General features: G+C 42.4%; 1 protein-coding gene across 2 annotated transcripts; it reads left to right on the top strand.

Moving 5' to 3' along the window:
• The first annotated feature begins 2,603 nt into the window (after window positions 1–2,603).
• On the top strand, window positions 2,604–16,213 carry coq8b (coenzyme Q8B). 2 transcript variants are annotated; one of them, XM_071897256.2, is made up of 16 exons: window positions 2,604–2,683; window positions 3,284–3,465; window positions 4,215–4,371; window positions 4,803–5,011; window positions 5,954–6,020; window positions 7,372–7,446; window positions 7,914–8,033; window positions 8,161–8,246; window positions 8,495–8,635; window positions 8,750–8,831; window positions 10,793–10,886; window positions 11,494–11,635; window positions 12,880–12,987; window positions 13,348–13,413; window positions 13,733–13,819; window positions 14,892–16,213. In XM_071897256.2, coding segments are annotated over exons 1-16 (1,923 nt in total). In that variant the 5' UTR covers window positions 2,604–2,682; the 3' UTR covers window positions 15,198–16,213. The 2 variants fall into 2 exon arrangements, with proteins under 2 accessions (XP_071753357.2, XP_078140448.1); XM_078284322.1 differs by having other exon boundaries at window positions 4,221–4,371.
• Window positions 16,214–18,245: the final 2,032 nt, after the last annotated feature.

Consider the following 18,245-nt stretch of genomic DNA (forward strand, 5'->3'; position numbering starts at 1 on the left):
TCAGTGTCAAAACGGCAGGAGGAGGAAGGCCATCTTGTTGACAAGCAGCTGCATAAGGCCCACAGCCAATAGCAATGCAGAGTCGATGGTGTGCCCATATATGGCTTCACCACGACTCCCTCCCTCTACTGCCCCCTGCGCTCTCGCTCTCTCTCTCTCTCTCTCTCTCTCTCTCTCTCACACACACAGTCTCACATCACATCATATAGAGTACACAGTTAGTATATATAATAATAAACACTAGAGCTTGACTATCCTCTAATCGCAACACCAAAAGGTCATTGTGTCAGATAAACCCACAAGACAGGTGAACCCAGGGCAGTGACAAGTTGTTTTTGTTTTGCACAATGCATGTTTACACACTTTCAGTATGGCCCTCTGCAGACGTATTAATGTGACTATAATGTAAATTTTGCACATCATATATATTGCTATAAATTCACATATCTATGTTCATTATATTCCGTATCCTTGTCATTGTTTCATATAACATATGGTTCCACCTATTTCATACTGCATATATATCCATGTTTTTCCACCTGCTGTATTTCATATTATATATATATATATATATATATATATATATATATATATATATATATGTATATATATCATACACATCATAATACCTCTCACTCATTCTGTTCTGGTGTTGAAATGGTCAGTTGTATGTTGATATAACCCCCATTTTCTATATTCTTCATAATATTCTATTTTTTCTGTTTATATTGAATTTTCTCTGCTGTATCCTATTACTATTTGCTGCTGAAATGGCCCACTTTCTCCACAGGGATCATTAAAGTTTCATCTTATCTTCTAAAATCTGTAGGTGGGTATGTGTTGGACAGAAATGAAGCACATGATGATCTTTCAGTATGAACTGTTCAGGTATTCATGCTGTTTCTTCACTGTATGTCTACTCAGAGCAGACGTCAAAGTGAGTCCTCAGGTAGTGGTTTCAGAATAGGTCTGTGCCATAGTGGACAGTGTGTTTTGCACATGTTTGCATTTCTGCTTGGCTAGAGACAGAAGCTTAGAGCTGAACCGACTCAGTCCAGCAGAGGGCCTGCATTCTCTGTGTGTGTGTGTGTGTGTGTGTGTGTGTTTGTGTGTGTGTGTGTGTGTGTGTGTGTGTGTGTGCCCTACATATCTAGTATGCTAGACCCTAATGATGTTGATTATACCCCTGTCACCATCGATGTCTACTTTATTACCATAGCCAGACATATTTAGTCTACAATATATTACATTACATGGTAATAGATAAGATATAATAGTATAAAACAGACAAGAATCATGCAGCCATAACACTAGCCAGGAAGTATCAGGATCAGTAAGTCATGGTAAATAAAAAGATGGGTAAGCTCTGATCCCAGGTCAGTGATCATCATGAGGCAAACAGCCACCATGAGTAACAAAACTCAATTATATTTTAAGAGAAGCATTCATTTATGCTGTTTTCCCTTCAAAGACCTTATCCTTGCATAATGTATATCAGTTTGATACAACTTCTTGTGAGGAAATTATTTTCTCGGTGTCACTGACTGTCATCTGACACTATCTGACTTGTCCTGAAGTGATCTGGTTCTCCAAGTAGGGTAAAACCAATGTTGAGAAATTATTCAAACCCAGCTTTCTTCGCACCACTCTGTTAACTGTGCTAGCCTGGGATGTTTAACCTCAGTGGTGTAAAACTAGAACAAGATCGATGCTCCTAGTAATCTTCAAACAGGTTGCTCATGCTTCCGCTGACTATTTGCTCAGTCCGTTCATCATTACAGCTTGTGCTTTGTTAAAATTCGTATTGGACAAAGGTTTTGTTTGTTTGATTTTTCCCCCTTTTCTTTCGTCAACAGCACAAATTAACTGTTTCCGCTTTTGCTGTGTCTTGTCCTGCAGCCACATTTTCCATTGGTTTTGCTTATTTTCTTTAAATTTTTCCTATATACGTTTTTTTTTTAAAAACATTGGTACAGGAGCCTCACATAAAAACCCACATAATTAACCTCAAGGGGGTTATCCTGTTAATAAAAACATACACAAATGCTGCAGATCTATATGAAAAATCTGTACTCAATAGAAGGCATACCAACACCTGTTAACTTCAGAAAGATGATCTCAAAAGTACCACGTGGTCAACAGAAAATCATCAGGAAATCATCTACATGTTGCATAGGATATCTGAAGGGTAAATGAAGGTATGTTACTGTATATTACTCAAGGAGGTTCTATATTAACTTCCCAACAAACACCAGCGCATCCCCTTGGCTTGTGGTTTTGTAACCGCATCTCTACACGTGCATTTAGTGACACTCTAAAACGGCACGCCCTAAAGAAAACCTGATTGGACGTTGTTCCAATTTATCCCCGCCTTGTATGGCTCTGATTTGATCTGCAGTCGCAATTCAGACATCCATCATCTTGTAAAAACCATGGCAACGTTTGTTCTGCAATCTGCACACTATCATTGGTTTACTAAAACGGCCGTTCTGACTGAACGCATGGGGTCCCGCCCACTTATCAAACGTCCGACTGCGGTTGGAAGACGGTCACGTCTGTCAAATTTGAACTTCCGGGTGCTAAAGCGTTGCAAAACAGCAGCAGCTCCCAATCACTACAGTGGCAGAGGAGGACGCCCCAGTCAGCTACTGAGAAAACACTGGAAAACACCGCTTTACAGAGAGTGAGTGACCTTACTTTCACAGCTGAATGTCCATTCAATCATTTTGTATGTGAAAGGACGGAGGCATGTTGTAATTGTGGGCCCACGTTGGTTTTAGTGTTTGTTAGCCTCTGTCTTTAGCTAGCTTCTGATGTTACACAACATGATCAAGACTTGACTCAAGACTTGACTACAGGAGTTAGCTAAGTAGCTAATTAACTTAACTGTTAGCTTATAAATCTAACCTTTGTTCAGGTAGTTTATTGTAAATTTATATAGGTCACTGTTACTAGACAGAAAATGCAGATGACACACGTGTTCATATGGGCTAGCATGTCTTGAAACATGGGCAGCCAATCACATCCAAGGTTAAACCACATAGTATGGTATAGTGTATTGTGAAGAAACTATTTTTTTTGTCAAAACAGTCTTTAGATTTATGTAGAATCATCCTACATGTATCTTGCAAACATTGGCTTATTTACATGTTCTTTTGAGGAGTGTGGTGGGTGTGTCTCAGTTACTTTGTGAAGTTGTGAAATTTGGCTTTTAATGTGTGTATTGTCTCTCTGTCATATCATCTAACACCATTTATCTCCTGTTGTCTCTGTTTGTGTAAAGTGATGCTGTCTGAGGTCCTGCAGGTGCTGCGCGGGGCAGGTAAGGTGGGGTCTGCCATGGTCACCACCCAGGGGGAGCAGCTCCGACTGATGGCCTGCAACTCCTCCATTGGGGCTGTGGTCACAGCTGCTCAGGATGTGGTGGAAGGACTGGTGGGCACTGTCATGGGAGGCAGCAGTGCGGTGAGGAATAACACACACACATTTGAAGAGGGAGATGGAGATAGAATGATGTAAATCTGCCGTTGAGTGCTGATGTCCATGCAGTAGGGATTTGCAAGTCCATTTTCTCATGGTTGACTATTCGGTGTGAGGGTTAAAGACATATTTGACTAATCAGTGCATGCCAGAATTGACAAAGGCTAGAGCAGATGGACAAAAAGAATCAGTTACATCATGAGGGCAGATTTTCTCAGTTTGGTTCTGTCAAACCTCTGAGGAGTTTGTGCACAAATATTGTCATGCTAATTTGGCCATCAGTCCATCTTCCTTGCTTGTAGAAATAGCTGGATGCGTTTTGAGATGATTCCGCGTTGATGTCGTGAAGCCAACATACAACAACTGTGTTACACATGGATTACATTACACGGAAATATTCAGACTTTAGACTTGTTTCTTTTGTATTAAGCACTGCTTGGCAGCTGCACATGTTGGGTAGGGTTTCCCTCAAACAGGTTTTTGTGAAGACCTTCTTGATTCAGACTTGTGACTTCAGTTTCTTTCTTGATGTATAATATCTGCCCTTAAGGAGGTGGAATGAGTATAGGGAGTCCAGTGTATACACTGTTCAGTCTACAGACCTCACCATATCATCACATTTTTGTCCAACAGCAGCATCAAGAATTGTGCACACTCACTAAATGGGTAATATACTGTACGAACGCAGTGAAACATTTGGCTAAATTGCTGGTCCAACTCTACTCTGTCTGTAGCAACAGTCGATAAAGGAGGATGTGTTTCCGGATGCGGAGGGCTGGGAGGAGATGGACCCTGAAGAAGCAGCCAGATGGGCCGTAGGGTCTGAGTTCCCCCCCGACGCAGCTTGGCAAGACCAGGCTGGAACTGGGGCCGCAGCAGAGATGCCAACAGGTATTGTCAAGTCTGTCTTATTAGCATATACAGTAGGTGACATATAGATGCATGACACTGAAAAAAAATTGACAATTGTGTTATAAGAATATCATGATGCCATTGCTCCTCTGTAGTGATCGTCAAGGGTTTGGCTGTCTTTTTTTCCCTTGAGAAATCAGCCCAGTCACAGGTTTATACTCTGATAGGACTACATTTTTTTGTTTGTTTGTTTTGGTTTTGTATTTTTTAATTTTCATGTTCATTTCAATGGCAAAACTGCTCATATTTCATTCAAGGTATTAAAAAGTCTTAGCTCTAACTTGATGAAACTTGCAGGCACCCTGCTTCATGCACTGCAGTGTAGCTTCGGTCATCATGGCTCATCAAATCTGAGTCACATGTTCAGCAAGACGAGCTATAATTCACACCCCCTCCTCTCCCTACCACAGGAGTGCCTCCTACCCCAGGGGTGGCTCCAGGAGGGGCAGGCTGGCCGGGGCAGAGTGCCCGGTTCCTCCACACAGGCCCTGGCCTCCAGCGCCACCGCTACCACCAGGCCAGGTTTGTCCACGACACGGTGGTGGCCAGACTCACACCAGAGGACATCAAGAAGGCCAGGGAGGCCAAGCAGGCCCTGGTCAAACCTGTCAGACAGAAGGTTGGTTGGATGGCTGCAGCTACCAGCCGATTTAACAAAATAATATGTTTGATTATTTTTAGTTTATATTTATGTCCTCATAAGTATGGGTATAAATGAGCAGGCTAGCACCTAAAGGGAGGTATAAGGAGGAGACGGTATTATCATCTAGTCACACTAGTCACATAATGTTTACACACATACACATTTATTTTGCATGCTCATTTTAGTGACTGTTCCAGATAGAGGAAGGTGCCACTAGAATCAGCAGATTGGTGAATGTTTAGGGTGAAAGCAATATCAATATAAAACATGGCTTAGAAAATGAAACTATAAGCAGAAGAATAATTATTCACTACTAGGAGTTACTACTCCTTTTGCAATGTCATACTCCAGATTGGCTTTGTTGAAACATCTCCTCATTCTTTGTTATGAGGCTGTTGATTTAATCATTCCAGATTAGATCAGTTTATTGAACAAAGAATATGTTTGAAATATTAATTTAATCCAGGTCAGATAACAGGGGCATCCTTCTCTGTATGGTGATGGATGTATTTTTGTCTTGTCTTTGCACATGTGTTGATGGAATATAGATATATATTCATCGTGTTGCACTAGAGGTCTTTGACTTGTTGTATTCCTCCTGGTGTGCTGGAGATAAACCACTGACAGGTGCCAGGACCTTATTTTAAGTAGACTCATGTTATGTAATGTGTGTGTGTGTGTGTGTGTGTGTGTGTGTGTGTGTGTGTGTGTGTGTGTGTGTGTGTGTGTTCCTTTCATGATGTAAGTCAAGGATACTGTCTGAAGAGTTTGCCCTATGGCACATGGATAGTGTTTTAGTTAGTTTTCTCTTTTAGCACAGCTTAGATTTGCACAATGACAAATATTTAAAATACAATACTACAAAAAATATGAAATACATTTTATTATTATGACTGAGATGTGGTCTTTCTTCCCCAGCTGAGTGACCGTGCCAGAGAGAGGAAGGTGCCTGCCACTAGGATCAGCAGGCTGGTTAACTTTGGCGGTAAGAGCAACTCTATTTTAGCTGCATACAAACACATCTTGGCAATATACATTGTTCATACACCGTGGTCTGAGAGAGAATCCTTGTCTGTCCTCTCCAGGTTATCACATGATTATAAAACCAGACAAATGTGACCTTGGACAGTAAAAATGTCTAGCATGCCAAGCACACCCTTACAGTCTGCAGTAAATATAGCGTAAAGCCTAATTATACTCATACAGTGTAGCCCCAATGTCATATATCATATATCTATATGTCTTCTCTGAATCAGTTGCTATGGGATTACATAACTCTAGGAGGTCTTATATCTGTATTATACCAACACTGCCAGCGTATTATGAAGTGTTGTAACACAGAGTTACAAGGTGAGGCGAATAATATAACTCATAATTCTGCAGGCATTTTCACATCTGCAGTTAAATAAAGCCCATATATGAAGATCTCTGTATTATGAGCTGTGCTGTCATTTCTCTTTATGTCTTTAACAATGCTGTATAATGTGTTTAGGGTATTGGTATAATATATTGTGTTTAGATGTTAATGCGCTATGACTGCTTGATAGCTGTATATGAATGCGGTCTTGATAAACACCCTTAAGATGCATTATGAATATGGTGTGTTGCCAAAACGCAATCTTAATGAGGGGCTCCCAGATCAGCACTGTTGTTACTGATTAGATAAATGAGACGTGATTGTCTCCACCTAACTGTTTATTTTAGTCTATTATTTTTCTTTGCCAAGCTCCACTCAGTGTACTCTCCTGGAGTCTCTGTAGGTCTGTGTTGTCACTTGGGCTCTGTGTGACCATGTGCCTTCACTATTTATTATTATCATCATTATTTATCATTCACTCTGATCTTTTCTCCTCTTCTATTGTGTTTGTCTCCTTCTTTTGTTTTGTTTCCCTCTGTGTGTGTTGTAAAGCACTTTGGATCAACTGTGTTGTGTGTAAAGTGCTATATAAATAAAGTTGAATTGAATTGAATTAAAAGTCTCAATGTTATCTGAAGGTATTTGGGGGAAGCTGGATGGGGATAGTGAATGAGTCACACTCTACTCTCCCTTGACAACTGCTATCCAAGGGCCCTCCTTGTTTACAATGGAAAGGGCATGCGTTTTCATGTTCCCAGCAGCACTGAGAGCTTAACATGTTTTCAGTTCTCAAGTGCCAGAAGTTAAAAATACTTCAACTTTTAGCAAAAGGGGGCCAGACTTGAAATGTGATCTCATTATTCTCCAAGCAGCAGCAGCAGGAGTCAAACCAGCGTTTCCCACAAGCGTCTCTTGAGTGCTTCGAGCTAAAAGTCCCCAAACTAAACTCATGACGTGTGTTTCTGTCTCTTCGCTGCAGGACTGGCAGTAGGGCTGGGGCTCGGTGCCATTGCAGAGGTGGCAAAACAGTCGCTGGGAGGCAAACGACCAGGAGGTAACGATATTCTCTCCTGTCCTGACTCCTCCTCTAGCGTTCTCTCCTCCCATTCCTATAAAGTGTCTTTTGGTCCAGTGCGGACTTGGCAAATCCAGCAGACAGATGGTCAGCTGGTCGGCCCTGGAGATGTTTCTAATGTGTCAGCACTTGCCAGGCAGTGGACTGGCATTAAATCAAACCTGTTAACAAGCCTGTTGACAAGAGTTTTAACAAAGGTTTCAGTCTGTGTTAAATGAACAGTGTTTAATGATGTACCACTGCCCCGGTGTTTACACACTGCTACAGGTGGCTAGTTCAGGTCTTGAGCCTGGTTATGTACATGCTGCAAGTTGAAGATAGTAGCTAATTCACTGCGCTGTTATGGGGCTTCTCTTCCTGACCCTAAAGTATAATAGACGACATTGTAATTCCAATAGTTTGCACTTTGTCTCACTGCTCATAATCCTTGTGTGTGTGTTTCATAGAGGTGGGTGCCCTGCTAGACTCTCCCCTCCTGTCAGAGGCCAACGCAGAGAGAATAGTCAACACACTGTGTAAGGTCCGCGGGGCTGCTCTCAAGATAGGACAGATGCTCAGCATACAAGGTACGCAGTGCAGCAGTAGAAGCACTGCAGAATGCTCTTTGATGCTGTTCAGATATCCTCACGGAGATTTTTTTGGCCAGTGAAAAGGTTTATCTGATGGCTTCCTGATGTTCTGTCCTTCTTCCAGACAACTCCTTCATCAACCCCCAACTGCAGAAGATCTTTGAGAGGGTCCGACAGAGCGCAGACTTCATGCCCATCTGGCAGATGAATGTAAGTGGGTATAGTTACATTACATTGTGTGTATATATATATATATATATATATATATATATACACTGAGCTGTGCAGCTGACTCTTCTGTTTACTAGCTTTGATCTGCCAGCCTGCACCTCACCAACATTGGTGTGCGTTCCACTTTGCCCAAGATATTGTGGCTTTGAGTAAGACCTTTGTTTGCCATTAAATATACCAGAATCGCTTCAATAGTTCCAACTTGGTGTGTGTGTGTATGTGTATAGAAAGTTCTAGAGGAGGAGCTGGGGCCGGGCTGGAGAGAGAAGCTGTCGTCCTATGAAGACAAACCGTTTGCCGCAGCTTCCATCGGCCAGGTGCATCATGGGGTCTTACACGATGGTAGAGAAATCGCCATGAAGATCCAGGTAGGAGGGTGTTCACACACTCTATTTCTGTCTTCCTCATACCCGTTCTCTCTCTATATTTATTTTACTGTCTGTTTTTTTCTTTTTCTGTCCTGGTGTTTCTGTCCATCTCAGTACCCAGGAGTAGCAGAGAGCATCCACAGTGACATCAACAACCTGATGTCAGTACTAAAGATGAGCGTGGTCCTGCCAGAAGGTAAAAGCTAAATCAATTTTTATTTCAATGTTTGTTCATCCATCCAAGACCAAAACTTTGCTCAGTGGAAAACTGCTTGGAAATAATTGGTAACATAAGTGAGTGCTTTTAAAGTCGGAGGCATAAATCCACATATGGCAGGCCTTAGCAGTTGCCATATCCTAGTGTCATATCCAAAAATATTTTCCATTACATACATCCATTATTTCATGCCACAAATTACCTCTAATCGTCTGTGTCCAAACTTCAAACTCATCTACACAATTGGGTCAGAAAAGCCAAACCATTAGTAGCTCTATGGTACGTGATTTTCCTCTGAAAATCTTCTCAATTTCCATTTAGAGCATTACCTACAACATAAGCACGCTTAAAGAGCTAGAGGGATGGGAAGCAGTGTGATGCAGTGATAGATCACATAGATCAGCCTGGCTGTTTGGTGAGTCCACTTTGCAGAACAGGTTGCAGTCGCCAGTCGGTCTGCACTTTCTTCTACTTTAAGAATTAAAATACATCTAACAACTGATGCTACAATATGTTTTTACCAGTAATTATGCTGCTTTCCACTATGCCTCTTCTGTTTGATTGTTTGCGTGTTTGTTTGTTCATTCGTTTGTCCATCACACAAGATCTCTGAAACACCACTGATTGGGATTAAACTTGGGAATGATGCATCTCACCCCTGCATTCCAGCATTTTCAAAACGACACCAATTGGCCTAAAGGGTGCGCTAAAATGACAAGTTAAAACAGGGTGACATATTAGTTACTGATTGACCATGAGGGGGACTGCATCATTCGTGGGGGACGACATGTTTACTGTTGCCTTGTTTTATCTATCCTATCCACTTCAGTCAAGAAACACTCTTGTCATACAGATGAAACCAGTTATTGCACCAAAATGGTAATACAGTGGTATCTGACATTGACAGCTACACTTCTTTTCAGTGCTTCCCACACAAATTCAAGCAAGCACACTAAAGATCAGGCAGGGAGCACAAACCAACCCCTCCTATGTGTATATACAGAACAGGAGCAGCAGGCACACAGCCTCCTGGTGATTAATGTGCAGTCACAAGACAAGCCAAGTCTGCATGACACACTGTAGAGAGCATCTAGGTACCAGAATGGAACCAGTGGAGGGTTCAGCAACACCAGACTAAGCAGCAGTACAACAAGCAGGTCATCTTGATATAATAGACCACCATATTGTCAGTGTTTGATTGTGTTTGATGTGTGTTATGGATAAGCTGATAGCTGCTATAGCCCGCACATGGCCAAAGCTCTTTCTCAGTTTGTATTCTTGTGCATTCTTGTGTCCTCCTTGACACATTGACAAAATATCTAACAGCTGGAATACGATTCCAAAACAAAACATCGCAAGGATAGTGGACGGAAGACCCAACGTTCATTTTGAGGGCGACTCGTCATTGTCCAACCTGTACTACAGTCTATAGTACAGAGCAGGATGAAACGGCTAGGAAACTGAAAACCTGCTGTGTGTTTTAATTGATCGTGTGCGAGACGTCAAGTTCACAGCTCATCTCAAACTACAAGTTGGCAAGATCATTCTCCACAAGGACACATGTATCAACTTGGCATTTGTGGATTTGATATTCAGCCCGAATGTCCTGCCTGAACTACTGCAGGCTCCATTTCAGTCATGAAGGGGAGAGACAGGTTAAAGAGTGGAGACAAAAGAGACATGGATTGTGCAAAAGGGCATCCAACTCAGTATCAGGAAAGTGGTCGTACTACTTTGCACAGTGTATTATTGTATGCCATGACCTTATCACACCTTAGGTTTTGTTGAAACGACGCCGGTTTTAATCCATTCCCATCAATACAGATTTTTCTGCAGCATTCATTTGCAGCAGCCACGCTGTTGTGTGTGAAGATGACAGAGAGCCAGTGTGTTTCCTTCAGCTTCCCCCCCTGAGTTTTGCACTGTTTGTTTTTCCGCAGGTCTGTTTGCAGACAGCAGCTTAGAGGTGCTGCAGAGAGAGCTGGCGTGGGAGTGCGACTATAAGAGGGAAGCAGAGTGTGCCAAGAAGTTCAGGTGCGTTTCTGTGGAGCGTCGCAACATAAACCCTCCGCACACAAGTGAACCTGGCCAGCTGGCTGTTACACACCATTTAACTGCACAGACTAGAAGCCAAACAACCTTGGCTATAAAGTTTCAGGATGCTTACTCTATGCATGCATATATGTAGTAACCTCAAATTTATGACTTCATTCTAGTTTTCATCAGAAATTTCAAATATGATAAAAAAATGTCTGTTTCATTCAGAATTTGGATCATGATAGAAATCCAAAGCTTTTTACTTTTTACTGTTGATTTTGTGTTTTTGTTTTTATATGCTCCTTTTGTAAAGCATTTTGTAACCGTTTTGAAAGTGCCATACAAAAAAAGATTATTATTATATATTAGTTTAAGTTTTTGGTATATTACAGAGTATTGGAGAACCTTTTTATAAATGAAGTCCCTGGGTCAGTATTTATAGTTTGTACATTTAGTCATGTTTAGTTTACTTCTATGCAGACAACAACAGTATATCACATTATTTTGTTAATATTAGCCAGTTAATATGTGGCGTCTTGTCAGGTGATGTCAGGCCTTCTTCTTCTTTTAAACAATTTTGTGTTGTGTTGTCGCCGGCCCTCAGGTCCTTGCTGGAGGGAGAGGAGTTCTTCCAAGTCCCCGAGGTGATAGACGAGCTGTCGGGGCGCAGGGTGCTGGCCATGGAGCTGGTGCAGGGAGTCCCACTGGACCGCTGCGTGGACCTGGACCAGGAGACCAGGAACCAGGTAGGGGCTGACTCAGGGTCCACACTGGTCGTGGAATTTCTGAAATATTACGGCATTTTGAGAGGTTTCGAGAAGGGGAAAGTCAGGGACTTTGATAAATTCTCTGGGGAAGTCGGGAAATAGCAGCGGATTTTACAGTGGGTCACTTTACAGGAATATACCAGAATGTATTTCATTTCACTGCATTAGGTGGTGATTTTCAGCTGTTTTTCTCCACAGCAAGCCCAACTGTAGTGCAAACCAGACTGTTTACCCCTTTAGAACTTCTCTGAGCTGAGTCACATCAACAAGCCAGGAGGGAATAACATTTTTCATAAAAATGCTCCAATCTAGTTGTGGAACGGTCATGCAATCTTACATCAGAGCCATGGTGGAAACCCTTTATTTGAACTTTAACATATTCCATGGTGTTTCTGTATTTCATTGCTCCTGTCGCTATTGATTAATGAAAATGTATGGAAGCTCTTTTGGGAAATTCACTCTCTCTTTGGTAATCACAACCAGAATCACAATCACTTTAATTTGTGATTTGTGACACATGCAATAATGTGACAAGTACGGGAATTTGTCTTGGAAGCACTGAAGAGACAGAGGCACATTGTACAAGAACAGCAGGACCTCACATACAGTGCAAAAGAACAGCGGCAGTAGAAGATAGACTATGCGTATCATTCTACAAATATGCATTTAACATTCAAGATTTATGCACATTTGACCATGGCATACAGTATGGCTGCATCTTTGGACACGGTGAGTGTCTAGCAGTGCATCGGACCAGTGCACCATGTGGTAGTTGCACTGAATAGGATTAGATGTATGATATAGGTTATGTGCATAACAGACCAAGGACGTAATTCCTGAGGCTGAAAAGCATTGTGTCATGATAACTATCAAAGCAATAAACATAAACAGTAATAGGCGTACAGACAGCTCTATAGGGGGTGTGAGGAGGAGTTCAGAGATTGTGTAGGGTGAGGTCGAGTTTGTAATACAGTTTTAGAGGTTTTGTTTTCGGGTGAGAACAGAAAGCCCAGTCATGCAGACTTATGTTGCGATAGGTTGACACTAGTTTTCATTCTCACATTTATTTCAGCTGCAAAAACTGGGATTAAAAAGGCCTAAAAAAGTCTAGTGGACTCTCCCTCCCAAAAAAAGCAAATTTCCTCTCCTCTCCTCTTCTCTTCTCTTCTCTTCTCTTCTCTTCTCTTCTCTTCTCTTCTCTTCTCTTCTCTTCTCCTCTCCAGATCTGTTTCAACATCCTCCAGTTGTGTCTCAGGGAGGTGTTTGAGTTCAGGTTCATGCAGACCGATCCCAACTGGGCCAACTTCTTCTACAACGCAGACACCAATAAGGTGAGAGAGCAACAGTATACACACACATACATGCAAATGGAACACACAGCAGGGATGGGCTCAATTCACTTTGGAAGTGGAAATGTTGCACCATTAAAAGCTTCTTAAATCTAGTCGCAACGAAGGCTCTCATTAATAACTGAACTGTAGTTTCAATTTCGCATTTTGAATTTTGAAGACATGCCATGTTGGCCACTCAGACACAAACTCATAGTTGTACAAAAGAAGACCAAACGTTGGCAACAAGCATGACTCATCACCTTGTGATTTTGTGTCCACAGCAGCTACATCATACTCTCTCCGTTGGGCGTGATTTGACCATGTATTGCTTTTTACCAACTTATTATATCTTGTCTCTAGGTTATTCTGTTGGACTTTGGAGCCTGCAGAGGCTACCCAGAATCATTCACAGACGACTACATACAGGTACGATGAGTCAGAGATGATAACACACTCATCAGGGAGCCACACAACATGATTTATGCAACAAGGTTTTTTTTAATAATTAAGCACCCGTGTCTTTGGCCATATTTTGCAGCAGCTTTGGAAAAATGATAACGCTGCGTTTTCACACACACACACACACTCGCATGCATGCACACACACTCGCCCAATTGGAGCCACTTCAATATGTCGATGCCTTAATGGGAAGCCCTTTAAATAAACATGATTACCGTATCAGTCCTCTCTCTCATGCTGGAATCATCCTCACTATGTGTGTGTGTGTGTGTGTGTGTGTGTTCAGGTGGTGCACGCAGCCTCTGTGGGTGATCGAGCCACTGTTCTCTCCAAATCGAAGGACCTGAAGTTCCTGACGGGCTTCGAGGCCAAGGTAGGGTATTTTAGTCTCTGCTTACTCTGCTGCGTTCATTCATCTTTGATAGGGTTTATCCTCCGCTGCCTCTTCTCCATTTGTTTCTGTCTATTCCTGCCTCAGCCTCGCTCCCTGCGCTCCGTGCCTTTTCCCCACAGTCACAGTGCATAATCGCCTCCTCGTTCTCTCTCTCCGCATTTATTTTTACCTCCACCGAGGAGGTTGTTTACAGCCCTGTTAGTCTGTCTGTTTGTCAGCAGGATATCTCAAAAATGTATAAACGGATTTCCATGAAATGTGGCGAATAGATAGGTGTTAGACCAAGAAACAATTGCTTAGATTTTGGTGGTGATCCAGCTCTGGGACTATGAACTATGAAACTAATGGTTATAGAGACTTGATTCCATTTCTTAAGGGTATGTTTGCAGGATCAAGAAATCAATGTAACTTATAATTTCAGTGATAGGAATGATGTCTTTGGGTATAACAGCAAGTTTGAGAATTGATCTCCGAGTGCCGTATAGCTTTGTCTCTGTTTTGGCATTGCTTTCCTTTTTCACAGTATATGATAATTAAACATGAAGGGTGTGGAAAAGAGCAATGAGTTCCCAAGGAGGCAAATATTCAGAAAATAAGGAGAGAGGAACCACTTCTAATGCATACAAGAGCACAAATTATTCAAAATAAAGTTGCAAAGATGGAAATGTGGACACTCTTCCTCAGGCTGCCTCAGAGTGTATCCACTCAAAACACATTGCCTAAAGTGTGTATGTATTGCGTAGCCATATTTACTATTCCACTGCTTATGTATGCATTTTCATCTTCGCAAGTGTTAGCTTGAATATTGATATTTTTGCATTAGAAGTGATTCCCCTCTTTTTTTCATGTGATAATAACATGCTGATACACCTCTATGCCCTTCCTTTTTGAGTTTTTTGAGCTTGCAGATCTGATTGTTTTCAAACCCACCTGTGTTTGCAATAGAGCTGAATGGATTAATTAATATGCAGACACACACACACAGAGGAAGACGTGCCATACATACAAACAGCCATCCTAACGCCTCTCCCTCCCTCCCTTCCTCTACCAGACTTTCCAAGACGCCCACGTGGAGGCGGTGATGATCCTGGGCGAAGCCTTCGCCTCCGCGGAGCCGTTTGACTTCGGCAACCAGAGCACCACCCAGCGCATCCAGAGCCTCATCCCCGTCATGCTGCGCCACCGCCTCACCCCTCCGCCCGAGGAGAGCTACTCCCTCCACCGCAAGATGGCCGGCTCCTTCCTCATCTGCTCCAAACTGAAGGCGCGCATCTCCTGCCGGGACATGTTCCTGGACATCTACAACAACTACAACCAGAGGAGGCAGGCTGGGGAGGCAGCGCAGGCCCGCGCTTAGGGGCACAGGCACACGTTCACTGCCTGTATGCCCATGCTAAGAACCCTAGACTGTTTCAGAGGGGACTTCTGGTCCAAGTAAAGGGAATCGCCAAATGCTAGGCTTTGGATCAAGGTGTGTCTCAACTCTAAGACAAGACAGAGGTTGAACACTATGACTGAGGGTCTAATGTAAGACTGTGCACCATGTAAAGAGATAACTGACTATGCCAGTGTGCACTGCTGTGGACCATGGGTGCACTTGATTTTCTCTGCCTGTCTCCCTTCAATGCTACAGTCCACTGATATTAGCTTGAGACTATAAAGAGCGGAGGTATCCCACCCCAACCTGTCACTCAGTGACTCGATTCCTCTGCTTCTCTGAAATGCTCTTCACTAAGGGCTGCATTAAGCCCCGACATGTATAGACAAACAAATACTTAAGAATAATGGTAATGAATGAATTGAATCCCTATGAGATTGATATGATGTTGATAATTTTATCATGAGCAATACGGGCTGTAGCCCAAATAGCTATATTATTGATTAGATCTGTAAGTTAAGGGGAAGAAGATAATTTAATGTGTTTTGGGTGTTGATTTGTGTGTTTGATGGCATTGGCCCAATGGTTTCCATCTCACTGTCACAGCAAATGCACAATGCAAGGCTACTGTAAATGTTTGCCGACGTAATATCATAATATCCGTGTGTTCCTGTTATGTGCTTGTAGGGCTGTAAAAGGATTGCTAAATTAATTTATACTGGCTACCGCTCACTTTTAAAACCAGGTTCACCATATTTCCAAGAGCGCGGGTATCTTATGTCTCAAGGACACGCAGGTGATAAGCCTGCATTGTGTAGTCGATGCTGTCAAATGTCCTCCTGTGTTGACAGGGCTTTGTGTGCTGCCTTTTCAGAGGACAAATAAAGCTTTCTTTTGAATGTGATGTAATGGCAGAAGAGCAGATTATCATAGGAATCACTAAAGACAGTCTGATGGAACCCCATTGAGTAATAACCTTGAATAATATATCATATTTGATATAAAACTCCAGAATGTAAGGTACTGTAAGTCTCATTGCAACTGAGATTTTCATATTTGTTATAACATTTCCATATGATATAGCCTATATGCTGTAACTGTACAGTGTGCTGTGTGTTGTGCTTTCTATAAAATGTGAAATAAAATGTGAGAAGGAAGAGCAAGGCTTACGGATCACAAATTGAACTTCACTAGCAGGTGTTAAGAAGAGGCTACGTGCCAAGGATTTCTTTCACTTTGTATCGATCTTTCCATTTCAATTTTAGACCTCCGTGAGGGAAATGTCATTGACTAGAGGCCATATTTGATCTCTGCCCTCCACATTCTCTCCTTACACTGTTCTTGTATTGACCGTTGAGTGTCCTCGGCTCACACAATGTAAGACTTGAGGTAAAGATGGTGCTGATGTGTCTACTTTTTTCAGGAACTATTTTTGTTTCAAGGCAATGCCAGCCTGTTTGTCTTCTATCAAGTCATTAGTACACCACAGGATTTTGTGTGAAGGCTGCTCACCAAACTTTATCGTTCACTCCACAGTAGCTGAGATGTCCGCCTTTCACTAAGACCATAAAAACCTGACGGAGACAGATCTAGCCTCTTGGTGTTCTGCAATTGAATACTTTTGCATCCTGTACAGTACAGCTGCTAAGCTATTTGTACAGTAAGGTTGGCTGTGGTACACAATACATCAGAATCACAGTTTGCTTTTCTGAGTTTGGGGAATCAGCCTCAGTTAATGACTCCAGCACATGCTGAGAGAAGAAAAAGGACATTCTTCTCTTGTAGTTTCACGCAACGGAAAGTTGGACCCTTCCTCTGCTTGTAACAAGCAGCTGGCTTCAGTTTATGGGAATAGAAATGGTCCTTTTTGGCCCCGCTAGCAGACCTTTCATTAGGGTACACACGCTGGACTGGCAAATGTTGATTTCTACCAGGACCAATTCATCTATGAAGTGGAAAACATGATGAAACCTTTCAGGAGGCACCTTCTGGAGTGAAACATTCACTCAGTGTTCACATTACATTTCTGCAGCAGCAAATGTCTGGACATTCAGCATAAGGTCCAGCAGGTTTTTTATCACTAATGGTATTGCTTAATGAAAAATATATGTCACATTCTTACAGTTAAGGCCTTATAGTGGCCACAATGTGAACATTAACTGATGGCTGACAGCCCACTGTGCCCGTTAGGCTTTGCCATTTATATCATGCAGACTGAACTCGCTGCAGAATGGGAGCTACGCTGTTAGTGTTGTGTCTCCTGCTTTCATGAACACTAGACCACCCTGGGGTGACATGCTGGCTTAGTGCTTATAATGACCTTATTGTGCTGTATGGTATTTTTTTGTATCTCCTATGGTATCTCTATAATATCCCTATCGAGATTTATAGTTTTGCTGTGCTATTTGTATACAATCCTAAAATGTATCATAGGATTATTAGCTATTTTTCATAAATGATTGTAGATGTAAAGTGTTATCATGAAGGCTGGACATGAGAGTGAACCATGCAGCCACCAGCATATCTGTATTTCTGCATATCTTATAAATAGTTGTTGCCTTGCTCCCTGGGGTGGCCTCGTGCAAGGGTGGGGATCCCTACCAGCTCCATGGGTGCTGTTCTGTATCTGCTCCCACACTCTGCAAGCAAACAGAGAATTTCTCTACAGGGATCATCGGAGTAACACATCATCACAGCAGGCGCGCTGCCGCACGGTGGCGCAGTGGAGCGGCTGAACCAGCTCAACCTGCGGTGTTTTTTCTTTCTTTTTTTTTTTTTTTTTGGAAAACATCAATGGGAAGAGTGGATTTGCATGTCCGGCCGTCTGTGCCAATGGGCGCACTGGGAAGGCTGGGTCTAGCGGGTGGAGCCGGGGAGCGAGCAGCCCAGTAAGTGCACAGTCAGTCAACAACCAAAGCATCCGAGATTAGGCTACTACAGATAAAGCAATTTGATCGAAATCTCCCTTTTATACCCCGTGTTTTTTTTATTTTTGTTTTATTGCATGACTGAGCCTGCATCGCTGTT

The sequence above is a fragment of the Centroberyx gerrardi genome, chromosome 6 (assembly GCF_048128805.1).
Source record: "Centroberyx gerrardi isolate f3 chromosome 6, fCenGer3.hap1.cur.20231027, whole genome shotgun sequence".
NCBI lineage: Eukaryota > Metazoa > Chordata > Actinopteri > Beryciformes > Berycidae > Centroberyx > Centroberyx gerrardi.

What these genes read in the sequence shown, in the direction of transcription:
- coq8b (XM_071897256.2), top strand. An exon ending in CAGGCTGGTTAACTTTGGCG is followed by an intron (nt 6,021 to 7,371) that starts GTAAGAGCAACT and finishes TCTTCGCTGCAG; the next exon opens with GACTGGCAGTAGGGCTGGGG. An exon ending in ACCAGGAGACCAGGAACCAG is followed by an intron (nt 11,636 to 12,879) that starts GTAGGGGCTGAC and finishes TCTCCTCTCCAG; the next exon opens with ATCTGTTTCAACATCCTCCA.